Source organism: Lepidochelys kempii, chromosome 8 (genome assembly GCF_965140265.1).
Source record: "Lepidochelys kempii isolate rLepKem1 chromosome 8, rLepKem1.hap2, whole genome shotgun sequence".
Classification (NCBI taxonomy): domain Eukaryota; kingdom Metazoa; phylum Chordata; order Testudines; family Cheloniidae; genus Lepidochelys; species Lepidochelys kempii.
In genome coordinates this window covers 13,569,041-13,592,543 of record NC_133263.1, presented here as the reverse complement: position 1 = coordinate 13,592,543, position 23,503 = coordinate 13,569,041, and the positions used below count along the sequence as shown (strand labels likewise).

Here is a 23,503-nt window from a genome sequence, read left to right as displayed (position 1 = left end):
AATTCAAATAATGGTTAAACACATGAATAAAAATTAATCTGCAGTTACATTAACTAGAATTAAGATGAAAATAAATGTTCACACTTTAGAGTATAAAACCATCAGCAGCTGTGGTCAGGAAAGAATTGCCCCTCCATAGCAATTAGGACCTGATCCAGTGCCACTGCAATCCACGGAAATACATCCGTTGACTTCAATGGGCATTGGAGCAGGGACTTAATTTCTCTTTGGTGCTAGCCTGGAGACGTCCTCACACACACGGAACTCAAAGACTGTCCATTTAACTAGAACTTCTACAGCTACACAAGGAAGACTTTTTTGTATCTACTTTCCTCCACCTACTCTCATGCACCTGTGCAATGAGGGGCACAACTGAGCCTTCGACGTTTGTAGAAAAGTTTTCAGTAAGTCTAGTTCAAATATTTCCATCGAAACTGTTTTTCATCTGCCACCAAAATGGAATACCTTTTTTTCCACAAAAATTGTCTGCTTTCCACAGAAAATGTAATTTCTTAGTTGAAAAACGGAACCTCAGAGATCAAAGAAAAATTTCCACCAAGAACTATTTGGAAATGTCAAAAAGTTTGCTTTGCTTTATGGAACTAAATCAAAATTTCATTTCAGTTCGACATAAACAATGTCCTTCTGAGCAACCATAGTGCCTCACTGGAGCTGTCATTCAGCTGTCCCCTGCCCCATTCTCCTCCTTGGGGATGGCTCCCCAGATGGACTAGATCTCACATGATGCACTATGCCATTTGACTCCCATCACAGAGGCTCAATGGGACAGGAGACCATGGTGGAATTTTCCAAATAGAAATTCAGTTTTCAGCCCAAAAATTCAATTTTAATTTTTTTGCCAAAAAGTTGAAGTTTTCCACAGGACATTTTTTTTCCCCAGACAGCTCTAGTTTTGAGATCCTCAGATAAAAGCCATTGTGTCAGTGCAAATGGTCATTATACAACAGACCTAAAATCTCAGATTGGATCATCCTATTTCTTAATACAGACATATAATAAATGTTTCTGTGCAAGGCAGAAATCCAATTCTTTTAACACTTTTCATGTCCTGTTCTAATGCCATTTTTCCTCATTGTTTTACAAACACTATTACAGGACAAACTGTTTTATTCAGGAACAGCTGAAGGGATTTTCTGGAAAGGAAGACATTGAATAACATATGTGGAAGCACTGAATAAAAATGTCCATCGAGTTTAGAAAATCCTTTCACATTTTTCTGTGATCAGATATACATCATCTGCCATTCCTGGTAACATTCAATTCTTGACTTCTGTGCTGTTTGTAATTCTACAAACATACTTTGATTACAGATAGGCTGAATTACCCCAGAACTGGAGAATCACTTTACGTAGACTGTTTGTATTGCAGTCCGACATTCTGGGCAATTCACGTTGACAGATCATATTCGTGGCACTGAGACTGGCTTGGAGAAAATGAATGTGACGCACCAAAACATGCTTGTGACCAGAAATACTTATCGGGCCTTATTCTAGACTGCCATGTTCCTCATGTGACCATTTACACATGTGTAAAGTGGGCATAAAACACTACCATAATTATTTAGGAGCATTTTACACCTACTTTGCCCAGTGTAAATGACCACAAAAGATGCAAGGCAGTGGTGAACCAGACTTAAGTAAAACTGACAGGGCCAATAACAATAAGAGAACTGTAGACAATATTAACTGATATTCAGGGGAGAGGGGGATTTCCAAAAGCACTTAAATAACTTAGAAGCCTAAGTCCCACAGTTTTCTAAGTGATTTGAGTCTAAATCTCAATGATTTTCAGTGAGACTACATCTCCTGAGTCCCTTTTGAAAATGGTGGTTAGGGTCCTAAATTACTTAGGGCCAGATTTTTAAAGGTATTAAGGCACCAAGTATGATTTTTCAAAAGCACCAATGCACCTAACACTCTTTGAAGTCAGTGGGAATTAGGGCCTAGATGCTTTTGAAAATACCACTCTGTGCCTAAATACCTTTAAAAATCCAGCGCTTAGGCAATTTTGAAAGTTTTACTCATGGCCTTTATTTTCATAAGCACAGAACTGAATTATTACATTAATAGACATCTAGCAGCTAATATCTGCATCCTCAATAAACAATGGGCATAAAACTGTGGTTCAGTGATTTTAAGTAGTAAAACTGCCCCAGAAAAACAAACAAACAGAAAATGGCTGAACCTTATACCTTGTTGGTCTGAATTTAAAAAAGAATAATATATGGTTTACTAAGGGGTTAATTTCAAAGCACATAACCTCAGATTTTTTTAGGGGGATCTCATATTCAGCACTGACTCAAAATTGTCAGTCAAGCGAACAGACAGTTTTGTTTGGGCAACAGCATACCTTCTTTGGTATTGGGTACTTTACATCTATATGGATAAATAGCAACAGAACTGGAAGTGCAGTTATACTGTTACCCAATGTGTTGTGAGGTAATATGAGTTATATGAGTAAATGTCTTCAACCATCTCACAGAGTTATGTAAAACCTCCATCTGCCTAAGAGATGTTACTGTCAAGTCTGAGATTTTCAAAAGTGCTCCGTGTTGGGCTAATTCTGGTCCCACTTAAATCAATGTTAAAACTCTCATTGACTTCAGCGGAAACAGAGTTAGGCCAATGGTGTGCACTTTTGAAAATTCCTTCCTAAGGAATTTCAATCACCTATGATTTATGGGTACCTGATATAACTTGATATCTTGATTTTTTTTTTTTAAAGGAGCGATACACTTTTTAGCAAGTTAACTCTGGAGTGCCAGCTACTCTTGAGGCAGGTACATGCACCTCAGCCAATCAGAGTTCTCCTTTAACAATGGTCATATAACAAAAATACATAATAAAGTCTCTCTACTGTCTGAGTTTGACCTACTTCCTCGGGAACCTACAGAACTCCTTCTTCTACAAACCTACTGCAAATTAAAACAAGAGCTCAATATTTGCCCAGATGGCAACATACATTTTAAATTGACCTTTTATTATCCAACATACAATAAAACCCATGATGGTTTACAGCCTGCTTCTCAGAATTCTGAATGTCTGGAGCAATTAAAGAAGCTAAGGGAATGAAATTAGGGAATTTATTAATCTGTTTAATGGATGACTGTTACCCACTTCACATTATACCAAAACAGATTAGGCAGGTGACTGAGAGATCCAGAAAACATCTGCTAAACAAAATCAAAATTAATGATAAACAGAATGAGTTCTTTGATAGCTGATTTTCCTCCATCTGTCTATAACAATAAAAGAGCTGCTAGAGACAGCTGCCAATTAGTTCCTAATTCAAAAACCCTTTTAGGAAGTGGGATCTGAGCTCAAGTAGCAGTACAGAGGCATGACTCTTTTATTTAACATTTATGTACCTTTGAACAAACTTGCTAATTGCTGTAGTTGTTATTACCCATTTGGTGATGGCCTTCCCCCATCACACTCTTCCTTCTCTCCTGGAGTTTATAGCCACTGGCTGTATCCATGCACTTGTGGATGCATGTTAAAAAAATCTAGTGATTATCTATCAGTATCTCCTGATGGCATTCTCCCTTTCTTTTTTAAACCCTGGATGGTCTTTATTCATAAAGCAAACATATAATTGTCTGTGACATCTTGTTGACGGTCTGGAGAGGCAGCTGACAAGAAGTAATTAAACTGGCCACTCACTGCATCCATTGTGGTTCCCCCTTTCACTGCTAAAGCTCAGAATGATGTTACCAGTTCAGGTAAAATGCCAGTTTTAAAAACACCTGTATAGATGGATTTTAGCGATTACAATAAGTAACCTGCTCACAGACCTAATACTCTGATGTGTGCCATTTAGTATCACAGTTTTGACCAAATCCTGAACCAGAGAGAGAGAGAGACACTGCATCTGTGGCAGTACAGGGAAGGCAAAACATCAAATGTTCCATCTTTACTTCTAACCATCTTCATCCCAACCTTAAAATTTTCTCTTCCCCTCTTATACAACTGGGCCACCTCCCCAGGCAATATTTACAAAACATCCTCCTCCTTTACTGTTCCAAAACCCCTCTAAGCTATCAGGTACCTTCATGTGTTGCTTCCAACTAGTTCGCTCATGGGGAATATTCTAGCATCACGATTTGGGTTAAAAAACCCAGACCCCTATATACAGATATCTTTTTGAGAAATACATTAAAATGGCAACTTACAAGAGCAACAAGGATAACAGGATTTTCAATTTCATTTCAGTAAAGTATAATGGGATTTATTCATAGAATTTAAAGTACCTTTAATTGAATAGATAAAAGGCATTACAGAGAGCTACCGTGTATATACATGGTACCTTTGTGCCAGCTCATGGGAAGATGGATATTTACTTGTCCTAATTATTCATAAAGATGATGTCCACAGCAAGCTTGAGATCAATGCCCACCTCTGTTATTTTCAAGCCTGCCTTAGTGGGAGTACCTCAAACACTGACATTCCCTTCCTGCAATGGAGATTCTCAGAGCACCATTCTGCAGTGGATTTGGGCCGAGTAATTCTTTTTTCTCCCTAGCAGATTTCAAAGTGTGAGTCTGAATCCCTAGTCAGCTAATGTGTTTATAAGTGACACTAGGAGGACAGAAACAAAAACAAAAACATCTCACACATCCCCAAGACTCTGTCATGCTACTTTGCATTGAATTATTTTTCCATGAAAACATCTGCAGGTGGGTTTTCATAAAATCTGACAGACAAATGTTATGAAGCAGGCTCTTGAAAATTTGGACAACAGTAGCCTCTTTCAAGTTTGTAGATTCACGTTTGTTTCAACATGCTACCTCAAGATCACTCAACAGTGACAAACAAATTGGAAAAAAAAAAACTATATTTTTCCTACCTTTTTTTCTTGTGGCTTCAAAGCCTCTCAATTCCTACAAGAAAAAAGAGATTTTTTTTAAGTATACAGGAATAGTTCATACGTAGCATAAAAACAGACCCACTAAAACATAGTCCCTGTCAGAGTGAAGTGCTTATGAGGCTTTAATCAATAACTAAACAGCTACAACTTCAAGTATTTAATGGATCAGTAGGTTATCCATCAGAGTCATCATTTTTGATCAAATTATAGTGAAAAGCATAAAACCTTAATTCAAATAAATATTTTTTTCCCTTTTGGGTTACAAGATCACAGGTCGAAGGGATTTTGTTATATTAACTATGTTGGTTTTACTTGTAAAACAGATACCAATCCTGGAAAGACTTATGTGCTTAGTTTTGAGGAAGTGAATAGGCCCAGATGAATTGACTGCATTACTCGTGTTTAGAAGTAAAGATGTGCTTAAGTCTTTGCAGGATCAGTGCTGTCGACAGCATCTCTTGCAAAACATTAATTACTGCCATTTCTAGTAAAGCAAGCTTTTTTATTTTAATTTGATGCCTACAGAACAGTCACCAAGAGACCTATATTCCCAGACTATATGCCATCTCTTGAATCTCAACCATAAGTAGGTGTGTAACCATAAGTAGGTGTAAAAAGAAAAGGAGTACTTGTGGCACCTTAGAGACTAACAAATTTATTTGAGCATAAGCTTTCATGAGCTACAGCTCACTTCATCGGATGCATTCAGTGGAAAATACAGTGGGGAGATTTATATACACAGAGAACATGAAACAATGGGTGTTACCATACACACTGGAAGGAGAGCGATCAGGTAAGGTGAGCTATTACCAGCAGGAGAGCGGGGGGAGGGGAGGGGAGGGCGACCTTTTGTAGTGATAATCAAGGTGGGCTATTTCCAGCAGTTGACAAGAACATAAGTAGGTGTGTGACAGACCATCTAATTTAAAGCTGAGCTAATAATTCATGACTACACACAAACATATTTTCATGAAAATATCCCAAATAAAATACCACCTCTAACAACCAATACCTGAGACTGAGGAACTGGGGAGGATGCTGAGAGAAACACAAGCTACATCCTTTATTTACAAAGAGTAGGACTCACATGACTTTACTAGTAGCCCCACTGACCACAATGGGACTGCCCACCTGAGTAAAGGCTGCAGAATCAGGCCCATTGATTATAACCTTAAAACACAAATAAAGCCAACTCACAGAGACCTGCCTGGCTCACTGCATGTTCTCATATGGTGATTTATCACTTACACTAGCAGAAAAAGCATATGGGTGTTCCCTTGAGACAGCAGAGATTAGTGCCAGATGCTGACTTCCACCAACTAGGAAGCTAAGATCTCAATCCTTGCTTTGTTGCACCTACTTGTGCAGTAAAATTAGTTTTTGATGATCCACCCTCAGATTTTGAGAGCTGGTTCTCCTCCCTCTTACATCTGCTGCTGTGCCCTTGGTTGCATAGACACATCGTACATCTGAGTTCCTCAATCCTCTAACATAGGTTCAAAGTCCTCTGTTGTTACAGATGGTGGCCTCTCTAACCTCATTTCATTCCCTTAGCACTCACTGTTTGTATAAGTTTATTTATCTAAGCATGGAACTAAGCAAAGGTTTACTTCTCTTCTTCCTCTGAGAGTGAAGTAACACCTGGCCTCCCTAGATAACAAGAGTTTCATGCTCATATGATGCTTATTCTGTTTTCGTATGGACCTTATTATTTTAATTTTTAAAGTACAGTGGTCTACATTTAGACAAAGCAAAGTAAAATATAGCACCATATAGCTAATGCCATGTCCACATATACCTACTACCAGATGCAGGCAGGGAACTCCTGCCATATGGTAAGATACCAAGAGAGTGCACTCTAAAAGTAAAAAGATGTTGAAACTGAGAGGAAAAACAACAGGGTATAGGAGTGATGACAGGTGACAGTTCCTACCAAGCTAAATCAAGACTTAAGATGTAGTGGACAACATTATTAACTACCTCAAACTAGTTAGCAGGAAAATTTAGCATTGGATCGAGTTACGTTATGTAACGAAGCCACACGGTACTATATTTAGTCATATATTAGATACACAGAACTTTTTACTGTAGATGATTTTGTGTCTTGTCTTCATCTATCTTAAGGGCATAAGAATTCCAAGTAGAGGTTGTTGAAAATTTTCTGACAAAACCAAGTTTCTTTGAAAAATGCTGATTTGTTGAACCAGAAATTTCTTGTGACAGTCAGTCAGGTTTGACAAACTTGCTGAGTCATGGACAGAATTCCCTGCCAGATCAACTGGCAGGCTATCAGGCAGCCTTGCCATGAAGGCTGCTCCAGGGCTGGGGACCCTGGCACATAGGGACCACAGTGCCAGATTAGCTAGTCACTCAGATTGAACCCAAGTCCTGAGTTTCAGCCAGCTCTAGTTCCATATTTGCTTATCAATTTATAGAGAGGAGGTCCCTTCTAGTGGGCCCAAATTTCTCCATCCTCTGTACAGAATTACACCATTGCGTTCACAGATTGACTTGGAAATTGGTGACACAACCAATATATCCTACCTACTCTGATCAGTGCAAAGCAATTGTTACCATTAACATATATGGATATGTACAGCCAGGAACAAATTCTTGTCTGGTGTCTAGTTGCTGTGTAGACATACCCCAAGTGACAGAAGCTCCTTGGCAAAGGGTCATTGGAAACAACTTCACTTCAGACCTGAAAAATTCGTCTTGCAGGATATTTATCCATAAAGAGTAACATTAATGTATCTACAGAAAGCACATAAATTGTCAAGACTCAATCATTGCAAGAAGTATGGAAAGATAATATATAAGGAATAACATATTAAAGTTGAACATATGCTTTATGGACTTGGAGTGAAAATTAGTCACCAGGGTAATGTGTGTTGGAGATGACCCATTCAAGCAACAGGAGTTATTACCCCTCCCTAGTCAGCTGCTGATGTAATACAAGGTTCTATTGTCTAGTTTTGCTATACCCTGAACAGTCAATGGAAAACCATCAAAGAAATTTGCAAATGATCAAAAGCACTTGGAGGTAAAAAGGAACATAATAGCAGGCAGGAGATTGCCCTGGCTATGAACAAAGGCAAAAGGTTGTTTCAGTATAACAGAGTGTAGAGAAAGGCACTCAGTATTCATTCACTGAGAAAACCTCTTAAGGAGCAGGAGGGGTTCATGACTGTTTGGATTTTGGCCCTTGTGAAACCAGTTAGTTCTGAAACAGACTGAACTTGGGGGTGGGGTGGATTAGTTTATTGTATAGGAAAGGAGACTACTGATAAGTGTACACTTATCATTTGCATTTTATTATTTTGTTTTGTGTTGTAACAATTTTCCTCCATCGGTTCTCTTTTATTTTTAGTTAAATCTTCATTCTTTCTTATACAACCCTACTTGTCTTTCACTAAAAGTGCTCATGAATGCTGTGTGGTGTACAGAAGTGGTGGTTTAAGGTAAAACAGGTAAACTGGGTTGTGATAAGAAAAGGAGTACTTGTGGCACCTTAGAGACTAACCAATTTATTTGAGCATGAGCTTTCGTGAGCTACAGCTCACTTCTGAAGTGAGCTGTAGCTCACGAAAGCTCATGCTCAAATAAATTGGTTAGTCTCTAAGGTGCCACAAGTACTCCTTTTCTTTTTGCGAATACAGACTAACACGGCTGTTACTCTGAAACCTGGGTTGTGATGCTGACAGATCAGCTCAGATCAGAGCCCTTGGGCAATTCACTGGTGGGTGAACTTCAAAGGCGTGTTAAAATACTATTTTGTACCTGGACAATTCACTTGTTAAAATGGATGTTAATTGTATTTGTCTTCATCTACCTACATCCTGTCTGATGTACACTAGTGTAACTAAATTAACCTGTTGTTGCTCTATCCTTTTTCATGTCCTGTAACTCTGTAATTACCTTTACATTATGTATACGACTCTACTTAATTAACATTACGTCAAAAGGCCTGTATTTAGTGTTTAGAAGTGAACTTAATTTATATGTAGATGATATGAACGCTAATGAAGAATTGTTCCTGGCTATCCCATTATGTACTCTGGTAACTGGATAACCTTAATTTAAAGTGTGTTAGTTTTAAGATAGGAAAGTACTGGATGTGAAAGCTTCATGAAAACTGGCAGTTACATAGACTGATTCAGGTGGAAACTTAGGATGTGAACCTTGTCCTTGTAGAAAACTGCATATGGCAGATCTGTGACCAATGCATTCACTTTTCCCACCCTCCCTAGCGGAGGTGATGGCCACTAAAAAAGCTACCTTTGCTGAAAGATGTAGAAGCAAACAAGGTATGAAGCTAAAGGTGTGAAAGGAGGATCCATGAAAGCAGGCAACATTGAATTCAAATCCCATAATGGTGCTGGATCCCTGATAGGCAGAAGCAATCTATCTAGCCCTTTCAGGTTGTGATAGGGTGAGTAAAAACAGTCATTGATTTGAGGGAGAAACTCTGAGATGGCCACCAGATACACCCTAAAGAAACTAAGGGCTACACCTGACTCCTTAACATATAAAAGATAGTCCAGAATGTCTGAGTAGGTGACATATTGTGATAGGCTGCCCAGACAGAAAATCACGTCCGTTTCCACAGCTTTTGTGGGAGGTTTTCTGCTTTTAAGAGAACATTCCGGACTGCAGCTGAGCAGTGAGCCTCCTCTGCATTTTACCAGTGATGAACTATGCCATGTCATGCAGCATTTTAGGATTCAAGTGCAGTGCCCAGCTATGGTTCTCTGTGATGAGGTCTCTGGTTATTAGTAACAGCAAAGATTCTCAAGTCAACAGCTTGCATAGGTTGAATACTATGGCTGTCTTGGACAGGCTGGCACTATTAAGATCATTCTGCCATGATCTTGTTTCAGCTTGAGAATGACTGAGGATTAGAGGCACTGGTGGATGTCCATACAAATAGGTCCTTGTCCCATGGAAAAAGGAAAGCATTGGATATTGATCCAGGGACTGGAACTGACCCTGGAACTGAAGTGGAGTCACTGAGTTGCCAACAGATCCGCAAGTGGAAAAATCTCTATGTGGAACACTGAGACTAAAATGACTGTGTTGAGGAGACTATTTGTGGTCTAAGTTGAAGGACCTGCTCAGACAATCTGCCAGACCATTTTGAACCCCACGACAAGTGAGACACCCTGAGAGTAACCAAGCTCTGAATGAATAAATTCCACAACTTGACTGTCTCCTGGCAGAATCTGTCTGACCTGACATGTTTGTTCCCGTAAAATACAGCTGTAGTGTTGTTGGCAAGCTCTTGGATGGCTTTCCCCTGAATGTGAGCCAGGCACTGCTGACATGCACAAACTATTGCTCATAACTCAAGAATGTTTATGTGCAACCTGGCCTCATGCACAGTTCACAACCCTTAACCCTAAAGACTCCCCAGATGCACTACCCACCCATGGCTGAAGCATCTGTCACCAACCTCAGAGGGGAGAAGTGGCAAAATAGGTGCTCACATGCAGACATCGTCTTGACTCATCCACCAGGTCAGAGACAGCAAAAGGTGGGATGCACGCTAGCTTGTCCAGGTGGTGGATGTGGTAGACAGATCTGAGCCAACCTGTAACACTCTGAGGTGCAGCCTGGCATGAAGGGTCACATAGGTACATGCAGCCATGTGGCCTGTGAGCCTGAGGCAATTCCTCACAGTAGTCTGCATGTGATCCTTGATGGATACACAGGGGTTGTGTATAGTCTAAAATCTGGGAAAATGCAGAAGTGCTCTGGCAGAGGTCGAAGCCGGGACTATCCCGATGAATTCTATCCTTATTAGAAGAGGCAAAACCATCCACTATTCTTGGTTTAATTTCAGGCCCAGAATGTTGAACAGTCAGTCTGATAGAAGGGATAATACTCCTACGTAGGCTGGTATTGAGGATGATATTTTGTCTCATGGTAGCCAGAGTGTAGAGACCCAGGGAATTCTAAGACTCCATGCATCTGAAGAAGTGGGTATTTTACCCACAAAAGCTAATGCCCAAATAAATGTTGTTAGTCGTTGTTTTTAAGGACTTCTAAACCATTTGAGTTCTTCCACATGTGCAAAGCCTCATCTGTTTTAGATGAGAACAAGGATAGGTTCTCAATTGTGTGTCATACCTCCACAGGAATCCCTGAGGACTACAACCAGGAAGAACAGTGCATAATTACTGCCTATGCCATGGCTGCAGAATCCGTTGTGTCCAAGGAGACCTGCCGAACTGATTGAGAGAAGAGGCAGCAACAAGGCACTGAAATCTGTTCTTTTGGAACCTTCCGGCAGTTTATTCCCAAATTGAGAGACTGCCTCCCAGTTAGAATAGTCATATCTTGACAACAGTGCATGATGATTGGCAATATGGAGCTGTAAATTTGCTGCAGAATAAATCTTTCTGCCAAAAAGATGTTGGCATCTTTTTCTTTAGGGTAGCCTTAGCTTGGTCCTGACAGTTTTCCTCCTTCACTGCAGCCACAATGAGGCGAACCCAGCTAGGATGTAAGTCAAACAGTGCAAACTCCTGGGACAGAACCTGACCGCATTCCATTCCTTTGGAATGGAGAAAGGGGTTTGCCACAGTGCTTTGATGGGATGCATAATGGCATCGCTTTTAGGCAAAGCTACCTTTCCTGCCACAGCAGGATGGAGAATATCAATCAGCTTTTGGGTATTCTCCTCCACTAGCACCATCTGAATGCCAAAAGCAGCTTTCATTCTCCAGAGAAGCTCTTGGTACACCTTAAAGTAATCTAGTACAGGGGAGGATGCCTCTGGTATCTGAGCCTTGTCAGCTGATGAGGATGCATGAAGAGGAGACCAGAGGAGAGTGCTCCTAAGGGTGGTCCTGTGGAACCAGGGTAGGGTCAAATCTGGTACTTGAAACACCATAGGCTGATCAGTACAAGTTCTCGGTACCATCAGAAGGCGGCTCCCTCCCAGGGACAAGATAGCAGCAATGTTTATCTAGATGCTGGGGACATCCAATTGGGCAAATGAAGGGGCTGATAAAATACTGAGCCCCAGGTATGTCTGGTCCAAACATCCCAAACCCTGTCTGTTCTTTTTTCAAACCTACACAGATGAGTATGGGAATGGGACTGGAAGAAAGCTCTGGACTCTTGGTATTGTGAAATCGAGAGTCTACCTTGGAGTCTGAATCCTACACCCTAGATTTCAAAGAGCTGACCTCTTATGTTTCCGAGACCAGGATTGCTCTGAAGTCCCAATAATGGGGGATCTTCTTCAGCTCCTATCTGCAAGCAAAGCTTGGGAAGCACTCCAGAAAGGAGTCGTCAAAGAGCTTGCCTTGGATGACCAAAGGGGGGTTTCTAACGCTGGTCCATAGACAGTCTCCATCAGGATGTAGTAGAGGTGCTCGTCCCTCAGCTTCTTCATCTTGGGTCTGGAAGCTGTGAAAAATTTAGCACCTGTCTCTAATATGGCCTCACCTAAGCTCTTGAGACAGCACAAATGAGGGTCATTGACCAGTCTGAACCTAAGCAAGGTTTGAAACCTTGGTACTATGGTGTATGCTCCCCTAGGACCAGGTGAGGCCCATCTGATTGGGGGAAAGAAAACAAATTAAGAATACATTTTTAAATGAAATAAGAAATAAAGACACAAAAAGGAAAAAATATCAAATGTCAAATGATGAAAAATGAGTATCACTAGGAAGCAACCAAGTAGTGAAGAGTTTGTTCACAGTGAACACATACGTTCTGACCACACACGGTAATAAGGAACTGAAGGAGCGGGAAGAGCTCCACCCTTTATTTCTTTGGCTTCAGAGCGGAGCAGCACAAATGTGGACGGGGCTGTCCCTGTACGTATTATGAGGGAAACCTCTCCAGCACCAGTGGACAGGCACGCACACACACCTACAGTGGAATGGACATATGCAAGCACTCGAAGAACTTCTTTAGTTTAAATCCCTGGCACTTTGATTAAAGCTGTGACTATCTGAGACAATTTGAGACCACTCTAGTTACTAATGCAAACATATCTCTCTCTGTTGTTACCTTGTCCTCTGTCCTACCTGTCTATTTTTTCATCTCTCTAGTACTTAGGTAATATATGATAGTAAGATCTCTGGGGTAGGGGATGTCCTTACATTATTTGTTTGTATAATGCCTAGTACAATGCGCCGTAATTCCTGATTAGGGTTCTTAGGGATACCATAATAGAAACAACAAAATAATGATTTATCCCTCCTTTGGGGAATATTGTCCATATGCATCGAAGGATTAGATTTTTATCAGCAAATGTTGGTAAACAGCGATTTCACTGTAGGCACGCAAAACAATGAAAAAATATTTCCATCTATAATCATCAAAATTTACAGACAGGCAATGCAAGAAAAATACTGCTTGAGATCTTACAGAGGAAAATCCAGTGATTTAGACTTGATTTAGGCTTGCTACAAATGGACTAGGGAATGAATAGTATATTTTTTTTAAAAAAGGTATGATTTGTTGATTTCAAGATATTTACTTTGTTAATATCACATGTCAAAATACACAGTTTGTGTTTTAACAGTTTATAAAGCTTAACTTTTTAAATCTCACTGTACACTGTCATTAAATAATTCTCACCCTCCCATAATTTCACAACTGTGAAAGTTTAGAGAGAGACATATAAAAAAGTGCTTAAAAATAAACATTGATATTATCTGTCAAAACTATAAAAAACTAAAAACAAATTCTGCCAAGCCTGATTATCCAACATTCAAGCTGGACAGACTTCAAAAACAACAGAGTATGCTGAGGACTTCCAACTATTAAAGCTTCTAATCCCAAATCCTTTTTTATTCCCCCACCCCAGGCAAATGTTGCACTGAACCTTATGGGAAATTTGTTCAAATGAAGGCTACAGGATTTGGAGCTTTGTTAGTTATAGGTTGTGTGCAATGTATTCATTAGTATGTGGTAATTCCTTCGGTGACACCTTCTTCCTCTTCTGTGACACCCCTTGAACTTGAGTTTCCAACCTGAACAGATGCCACAGAGCTGTAGAATCTTGGCCGGGTTCCTTAAATAATAATCCTCAATAAGACTAAAGGACTGGTTGGAAACTTCAAGTGCACTGTTAGAAACAGATTATTCACCAGCAACCACACACCACACAACAGAACCACTAACCCAGGAACCTATCCTTGCAACAAAGCCCGTTGCCAACTCTGTCCACATATCTATTCAGGGGACACCATCATGGGGCCTAATCACATCAGCCACACTATCAGAGGCTCGTTCACCTGCACATCTACCAATGTGATATATGCCATCATGTGCCAGCAATGCCCCTCTGCCACAAGTGGATGGGTAATTACACAAAGTAAAACTATTTCCCCATGTTTATCCTCCCCTCTCCCATTCCTCAGACGTTCTTGTCAACTCCTGGAAATGGCCCACCTTGATTATCACTTCAAAAGGTCGTCCCCCCCCCCCCGCTCTCCTGCTGGTAATAGCTCACCTTAAGTGGTCTCTCTGGTTACAGTGTGTATGGTAACATCCATTGTTTCATGTCTTCTATGTATATAAATCTCCCCACTGTATTTTCCACTGAATGCATCTGATGAAGTGAGCTGTAGCTCACGAAAGCTTATGCTCTAATAAATTTGTTAGTCTCTAAAATGCCACAAGTCCTCCTTTTTTCTTTCTGAGATTATCCTCAGTATCATTAACTAGAGTGAAGGGAAATGTAAATCAAACTAAGAGTTGACAAGGCTCATCTAACCCCAGGCCAAAGTAGAAAAAACAGCTATGTTTGGATATTTTCTTATAATATAATTCTCAACAGACATAACCTGTGTGATCTAGAGGGATGTCTAAAATGGCAGCCAGGATTAGGATAAGACATTTTAAGCATTTATTCTGTTCATACAGTGAAGTTCTGAAATACGTAGACAGTTACACTCCCAGGGGCCTCTCAATGCTTTCCCCAATATTGCTGTTTGAGAGATGAGGCACAAGGTAGAAAGATCACAGATACATTCCTATATCATTCAGTCTGTGTACATATAGTGTGTGCAAAAATGAAAAGCGCTTTTAACCTTACCCTGGAGCCCCGTCTTTTAACAAGTTGTTTGAATTCTTCATAGTTTAAAGGTTTAGCGCCTAATAGTAATACAACCATTACATTGATCAAAATAAAATGAAGACATGAAGCATTTAGAAAGGTCAATTCCCTTTCACCCACTCTTTTTGGTATATCAGTAAAAACATAGGCTCTGTGAAGTTTACATGGAAGCTCCTTTTCTTCTTGTAACATATTGGCCCTTTAAACGACAGCTCTGATTGAACCTAATATTAAACAAACAAAATGCAGGTGAAAATATGTGGTGGAAAAGCAATAGGAAAATGTGACATCATACTTCAATCCGTCATTCCTCGTTAACTATTAGAACAAGGGTGCTTTATGTTTTCAAAAAGCTTGAGTTAAATCATCTCTTTCTATAGAGAAACCACAACACAAGAAAAACTAAGGCAAAAATTGAGCCTGGTTAATAGGTAGGGCTTGGACGGAGGCCACAGGCTTTTGCCACTGCTGGATGGGGAGAGAGGCTTTGGAAGGTTTTCAGTGTTTGTGTTGGTGAAGCCACAGCGGGGCCAGTGTTCAAGTTTATCTTATTTGCCTGCTGGGTGACCTCAGGCAACCCACTTTTCCTTGTGCCCCAGCAAAATGTAAATGGAGACTGTGATGCTGACAGGCAGGTGCCAGCCCATGTGAGATCCTCAGGACAATTCACTGGCATGTGAATATCAAAGGAGATGTAGACTGTATGGTTTTCATCTGCCTGTATCCCATAGTTTGCTATTACATTACTAGTACATTATGTATATCCTATAATTAAATAACCCTAGATTAAAGGTGTTAGAACTTTGTGAAAATTAATGGAATATTACTTGTATCGTTCTCACTTATCTATTGCTATGTAACAGTGGGTATTTGCAGTATGTATATCTCTGTAGCTACATTACTCATCAAAGAAGATGCTAACTTCAAAGCAAGGGCCATTGAGTTCACAATGGAAATTCACAGACTCATTCTGCATTCCTTGTGCACAGCCAACAAAGAAAGGCCCACATGGGTACAGAAGCTGTCAGCTAGCTTTTTGTGTGAGGAAGATATAAAAGGTGGATTCAAAGAAAGATCCTTCATCTCTGAACTGTTTGGACACTGACAGGGAACTGTTCCAGATGCTAGGCGGAGACCCCCCAAGTTACTCTGGGTGACCCTGAGAGACATTTGGAAAACTAGAAGATTACTACATCTCGGCTATCATTTTGGACTTGCAAACTTTACCTCACCTGTCAGCACTTTAACCTCTCAATAACTCATTTCTTTTTCTTAGCTAACAAATCCTTAGTTTACTAGAAAACTGGCTACCGGTGTTGTTTTCGGTGTAAAATCCAGAGTACCAATTGCTTTGGGACAAGTGATTGTTCCTTTGGGATTGGGAGTAACATGAGGTGGTGTAATTTTTGGTTTTAAATAACCTTTTATCACAAAGTTCAGTTTGTCTGGGTGGCAAGATTGGCTGGAGCATCTAGGGAGACTGTCTGTGACTGGTATAGTGATCCAGCAGTTCACATTTGTTACCCGACTGGTGAAATCTAATGACAGAATATACCATCAGTTAGGGGTGTCTGTCCTTGTTTTCTAACAGTCTGCCCGGAGACACAACTGAGTGCCTGAGCCTCTCCTTACAGCATGACAAAGACAATCACATTTCCTTTGTAAAGCATATTAACATCTATCGATGAAAAGCCCTAGGTAAAAGAGCTAGGTATCATTATATATAATAGATTATTAAATCTCATCAGGGAACATCACCAATAAGGCTAGTTTAAATGGTTGAAAGCCTTGTACCTGTTGCGTCCAGAGGTACATAATTATAGCAGACATATTCTAATCTCAGGTTTCAGAGTAGCAGCCGTGTTAGTCTGTATTCGCAAAAAGAAAAGGAGTACTTGTGGCACCTTAGAGACTAACAAATTTATTTGAGCATAAGCTTTCGTGAGCTACAGCTCACTTCATCAGACGCATTCAGTGGAAAATACAGTGGGGAGATTTATATACACAGAGAACATGAAACAATGGGTGTTACCATACGCACTGTAACCAGAGTGATCACTTAAGGTGAGCTATTACCAGCAGGACAGTGGGGGGGGAAGGGACGGGGGACTTTTGTAGTGATAATCAAGGTGGGCCATTTCCAGCAGTTGACAAGAATGTCTGAGGAACAGTGGGGGATGGGGGGGGATAAACATGGGGAAATAGTTTTACTTTGTGTAATGACCCACCCACTCCCAGTCTCTGTTCAAGCCTAAATTAATTGTATCCAGTTTGCAAACTAATTCCAATTCAGCAGTCTCTCGTTGGATTCTGGTTTTGAAGTTTTTTTGTTGAAGAATTGCCACTTTTAGGTCTGTAATCGAGTGACCAAAGAGATTGAAGGGTTCTCCAACTGGTTTTTGAATGTTATAATTCTTGACGTCTGATTTGTGTCCATTTATTCTTTTACGTAGAGACTGTCCAGTTTGGTCAATGTACATGGCAGAGGGGCATTGCTGGCACATGATGGCATATATCACATTGGTAGATGTGCAGGTGAAAGAGCCTCTGACAGTGTGGCTGATGTGATTGGACCCTATGATGGTGTCCCCTGAATAGATATGTGGACACAGTTGGCAACGGGTTTTGTTTCTAATCTCAGTTACTCTAAGGTCCACAAAGTCAGATGAGTCACAAAGGTGTAACTGAGATCAGACCTTAGGTGTTCAACCAGCTCCTTATAAAAGAAGCACTTCAGCTCTCTTTAAAGAATTTTTTATTGTTCCTCTTAAGTAAAAGCACAATGAAGTTTGATAATATACTAGTGCAGAACCAAACTACTTTGACAGAAATGACACTAAAGTACTTGGATGCATAGCCTGAGGAAGAATAATTTTCCACAGAAGCTGTAAAGCAGATGGTTATAAATGAGCCTTATTTCATGGGCATCATTTAATGACTGCAAATTTCTTTAACTAAAAATGTAATTTTATCAAAGCATAAATCATATGTTTTGAAGAGGGAATTCGCTTCAGATTTTTCATTCACTCTACAAAACCTTTACATGAATGTGGCTTGCAAATCATTTTAAATACCATTTACCTAATACAATACAACAGCTTTAGTCATCAAGGTTAACTTTTAGCACCTATTATCCTCCTTTTTAATGATAGTTAATTGAACTAACTTAAAATTAAAAATGAAGTTCTGTAAAGGTCTAATTTAACTGTGTATTTGAACTGCATGAATCATTGTTTATTCTGAAATCAATGTAATACCTATTATTCACAAGGCATTTATCTATTGGAGGGCTGCCCTTCTGGAGGACTAACCATTCTTGTGACTTGAAAGTAGATGTAGTGTCAGCAAGTGTGAATCACTATTACTACCTGAGATGGAAAAAATATAATGGAAATAGCATATTTCTTCAGATGTTCCCCCTGCCAGCTATGACAACACAGCTTTATTTTGCCTGAGTGTCCGTATAACACCGACTTACTTCAGACACCTGGATGAACAGACATACAATTTGACAACATTTTTGCACAAAACTTTTCTGCTGCTATAAAAGAAGGGTCTCCAGCTGCCACGCAAAGAAACAATGGATACTTTGTGTAACAATCTTCTGATTAATGTTGAACCATGGCTTTTGCCAATAAACTGAGTATTTTGAAATGGACTATCATGGGGTGGCCAACCTGAGAAGAATTTACCCATGTACACTGCCAAAGAGCCACAGTAATACGTCAGCAGCCCCACATCTGCTCCCCAGCCCCGCTTCCAGAGCCTCTCGCCCACTGGCAGCCCTGCCAATCAGCACCTCCCTCTCCCGATCAACTGTTTTGTGGCGTGCAGGAGGCTCTGGGAGGGAGGGGGGAGAAGCGAGGGCACGACAGGCTCAGGGGAGGGGGTAGGAAGGGATGGAGTGGGGGCTGGGCCTGTGGCAGAGCCAGGGGTTGAGCAGTGAGCACCCCCCGGCACATTGGAAAGTTGGCACCTGTAGCTCCAGCCCCGGAGTCGGTGCCTGTACAAGAAGCCGCATATTAACTTCTAAAGAGCCGCAGGTAGCTCCGGAGCCACAGGTTGGCCACCCCTGGACTTTCAGATTTCCTTGAGAGAAAAAGCAAAACACAATTCTAGAAAGAATGTATTCCTTTATAGTGACCAAGGCAAATACTCTCCAGAGTGACAGAGAAAAGTAAGATCTAGCTATATAACATGATGCATATGCAGTCTGATGCCTGATGGCAATGTGGCATAAAGGTTTTATTGATGCGCTTTGGGGATGGATTGAGTAGCAAAACCACGAGAGTTATGCTAGTTAACCTAGATGAATGCAAATGAAGCCTTTGTACAACAAAAGGATATTCAAAATACGTATTTGTTGTGTGTGTGTGTGTGTGTGTGTGTGTGTGTGTGTGTGTGTGTACACAGTGAAATACACACATTGATTATCAATATATCTCCACATACACAAATTGGCCTAACACTACAAGATGCTGTTCTGTCCAGAGCAGGGTGTGCAAATTTCTTTTGCAGATGGAAGCTATGTGTATGGATGCAGTATGGTCAAGAACTTGGCACTGACTGAAATAACTTAAGACCCTGCACGTCAGCTCCCTTACTCAAAAGTGCACAAGATAAAGAGGGGCAAAGAGTGAATGTCTCTAAGTCAGAGCCTAAGTATGGTCCTCTGTGACGTTATCTGATTAAAATATGACCATGTACATCATTGTTGCTACCACTGTTATATAATTGCAACAGATCTTGTACAAAGTATGTCAAGTAAAGGGTCTATGGAAAGGTTATGATTTGCTGAATATGATTATGCTATTTGTATGTATGTATCATTTTTGTATCTGAAGTTATGAATATTAACTCTGTACCTGTATTTCAAATTTCAGAGTAACAGCCGTGTTAGTCTGTATTCGCAAAAAGAAAAGGAGTACTTGTGGCACCTTAGAGACTAACCAATTTATTTGAGCATAAGCTTTCGTGAGCATCTGATGAAGTGAGCTGTAGCTCACGAAAGCTCATGCTCAAATAAATTGGTTAGTCTCTAAGGTGCCACAAGTACTCCTTTTCTTTTTTCTGTATTTCAAATGTTTTCTCCTGTGGTAACACCACAGTATTTAGCCTGCACATCTTAAAGGGACTATTCAAGTTAAATGAATCATCAAGGAACACTTAACTCACAATGGACCATGGGAGATACCTATCTACACTTAATGGACTTTCCTCTGCTGGCCTCTAATATGACTAAGCAAAGCATGCATGGACATGTGACTTGCCCATGTGACTCCAAACACCATCTTGTTCCTCATAATTTTCTACAGTGAGAACAATGGGTTTCTCTTCACTTGGCAGAAGCTATAAAAGACCCTGGAAACATCTCCATTTTGCCTCCTTCCTGCTCAGATCTCTGGATTATGAATTTATACTAATGGGAGCATTCTAACCATTCGACTGAGACCCTTCCAAAGATTTGGAAGCAACCAGAGACTTCACAAGCCAGCAATTTATTCCATCATTGCTACGAGCATGATCCAAGAACTTTGCATTTATTGTACTTATTTGATTCCTTTTAACAAATTTTAACTCTCACCTTTTCCCCCTTTCTTTTTATAAATAAACCTTTAGATTTTAGATATTAAAGGATTGGCAACAGCCTGATTATTGGGTAAGATCTGAATTGTATATTGACTTAGGTATATGGCTGGTCCTTTGTGATCAGAAGAACCCTTTTGTTTGATTAAATTGGTTTTAAATAACCACTCATCATTAAATCTAGTGTTCTTGGTAGTGATACAACAGGGGGTTCTCAAACTGGGGGTCGTAACCCCTCAGGGGGTTGTGAGGTTATTATGTGGGGGGCTGCGAGCTGTCAGCCTCCACCCCAAACCCTGCTTCACCTCCAGCATTTATAATAGTGTTAAATATTTTAAAAAGTTTTTAATGTATAAGGGGGGGGGTCGCACTCAGAGGCTTGCTGTGTGAAATGGGTCACTAGTACAAAAGTTTGAGAACCACTGTGATACAAGGACGGGAATGCCTCAGGAAGCTGCTTTTCTGACTGCTTGTTGGCCAGTGTGGTGAAACAGAAGTTTACATTTGTTGCTGCTTTGGTTTTTCTTATGGGGGAATAACTACCAGTTTCAGGGTGTGCCTGCCCTATTTCTCAGCAGTTTATCCTGAATTTGGTATTTTTAGTTGTGACCCACAGAGGCACGGTGACAGTCCTCCACAAACAAATGAGGTTCTCAGCTAAACGTTCCCCTCAAGCCTTTTTCCTGCAAACAAAACAACACTCAATAATACAGGATTGGGTTTCCTCATGATCCTGTGTCCTTCACTTAACAGCAGTAAAAACAGAGCCATGTAGAGTTTCAGCATGGCTAATATAGACCCGGCATAGACCCTGGGTGAGAATTCAGTTCAGTAGCCCGCTCTGAATCCAGAGTTGTGCTGTGTTCACTGTGCTAGATGGATTTAAGCTAGCTTGGGTTGGGTAGGCTAGCATGCGTGCGTGTAAAACTTTTGCTAGATAGACATACCCTAGTCTCACTAGTTTCACAAACTAGGTCACTACAACTATCCACCATTTGTTATTCCTGGTGTCCCAAAGTGGATGACAGGTAGTGCTAGCCCCCCCCCCCCCCCAAATATTGAAAATCTGTCCTGCAGGAAATTCCAAGATTTTGACATTTGTCTTTGTCCTGAAGTGGAATGAAAAGTTGAAGTCTTCTAACTTCGCATGAAACAAGATATTCTAAACATTTTGTTTTGATCTTATGGAAATGTTTTGAGAAGGTAACATTTCATTTTGACTCATAATCTATAATAAAATATAAAAGTCAAAATGTTTACTTATTACATTCCATTATATTATAAACTATTATGAGAAAGTCTAAATGGAATGTTTCAATAATTTCCTGTAAAAATTGAGAAAAAAAATCAATACTTCTCATGAAATGTTTTGATTTAGTCAAATCAATATTTTGCAATGGAAAACTGTTCTGTCAGAAAAAATGTTGACCATCTCTAATGACAAGCTTGTTAAACAAGAAACTCACAAAGAGCAAAAAGACAGGTTTCAGAGTAGCAGCCGTGTTAGTCTGTATCCGTAAAAAGAAAAGGAGTACTTGTGGCACCTTAGAGACAAATAAATTTATTAGAGCATAAGCTTTCGTGAAAATTCCCTGAATGCATCCAATGAAATGAGCTGTAGCTCACGAAAGCTTATGCTCAAATAAGTTTGTTAGTCTCTAAGGTGCCACAAGTCCTCCTTTTCTTTTTGCAAATAGCAAAAAGACACTTCCACCATGAATTAAGGAAACTTTCATGATGTGCAAATGTTCTTGGGAATCATATGAATATTCACAAATAACGTATAGTTTGATTAAGTGGCTCAAATTCCATGTACTGCTATTTGTTTGCATATTGTTCAGAAAAATACATCATCTATGCATGCTCAACTGTTTCCAAAGAGTGCTCAACACCTCACTGGTTTGGGCCCTTAATTCAGTCTTTGGTGGAATGATATAAGACTTCAGTTTATGTTGGAAGTCTTTGGTTCTTCAACATTTCTTGCTTTGCTTATATATCCCTGTGGTATAGTCCAGTCTCTGTACTGCAATTTCAAAATCTGAATGCATTTTACCAGAAGTAATATAAGAAAACAAACACAAAGTTAAAATAAATATCAGCCTTTGTGTTACTGTCACATAAAATTAGCCTTGTACATGTCAGGTTAACTTTATTAAATAAAAGTTAATTAGTAATTGACCATTTCAACTTGTTATGGCTGTTAATCTGTGCACAAGTTACATTAAGAGACCAGCAAACACACACACACACACACACACCTGCCAGCAAAATAAATTAAAAACTAATTAACATTTTGATTTGGAAGGTAATCAGTGGTCTATCACACTGAACAAGTAATCTACCTGCCCTGGATTGTCCTAACAGTTAGCAATTGATGATCTAATTCCAGTGCCCCATGGGAATTCTTTCTTAACATGTCTAAATTTTCCTCTACACTCGGGGAACAACTAAGTGAAATAAACCAGTTCTGTGTGGAACTGCTTACCTACATAAAATAATGATTCCAGTGTCACCTCCAATAGGATCATTTGGAAACAAAGGCCATTCAACCCTCAGTCTACTGGTGAACATAATGGACCCATGCACATTTAGAATAGAGATTGGCCCAAATAACAAAGTTAATATACAACTGCAAACTTTCCAGATGTTCAGTTCTAGAGGTTTGGTGTTTTAGAAAGGTAAGATCTAGCACCAAAGTAGGGTACATTCATTAACAGCTTGTAAAGATGATTAATAGATATTGTTTATTTATATATTATATACGCACACACACACTTATGGAAATGAGCTGTATGTGTATATACATAGAACTGTTCTACATGGTTATAAGCAGCCTATTGACCCAGAGTCTATCATAATTGATAATCATTTATTAACCTTTCATAAGCTATTTAATATAAAAGATGCTTTTTTAAACAAAGTGCAACTCAAAAATCTATTAATACAATG

General features: G+C 39.8%; 1 protein-coding gene across 7 annotated transcripts in view; it reads right to left on the bottom strand.

Moving 5' to 3' along the window:
- The window catches only part of FSTL4 (follistatin like 4), a 776,177-nt gene that overhangs the window by 451,319 nt on the left and 301,355 nt on the right, over positions 1–23,503 (bottom strand). For all 7 annotated transcript variants that reach the window (XM_073355595.1, XM_073355592.1, XM_073355594.1 and 4 more), the window contains one exon: positions 4,867–4,900. In XM_073355595.1, coding sequence (XP_073211696.1) covers positions 4,867–4,900 — 34 coding nt within the window. The remainder of the gene's footprint in view (positions 1–4,866; positions 4,901–23,503) is intronic.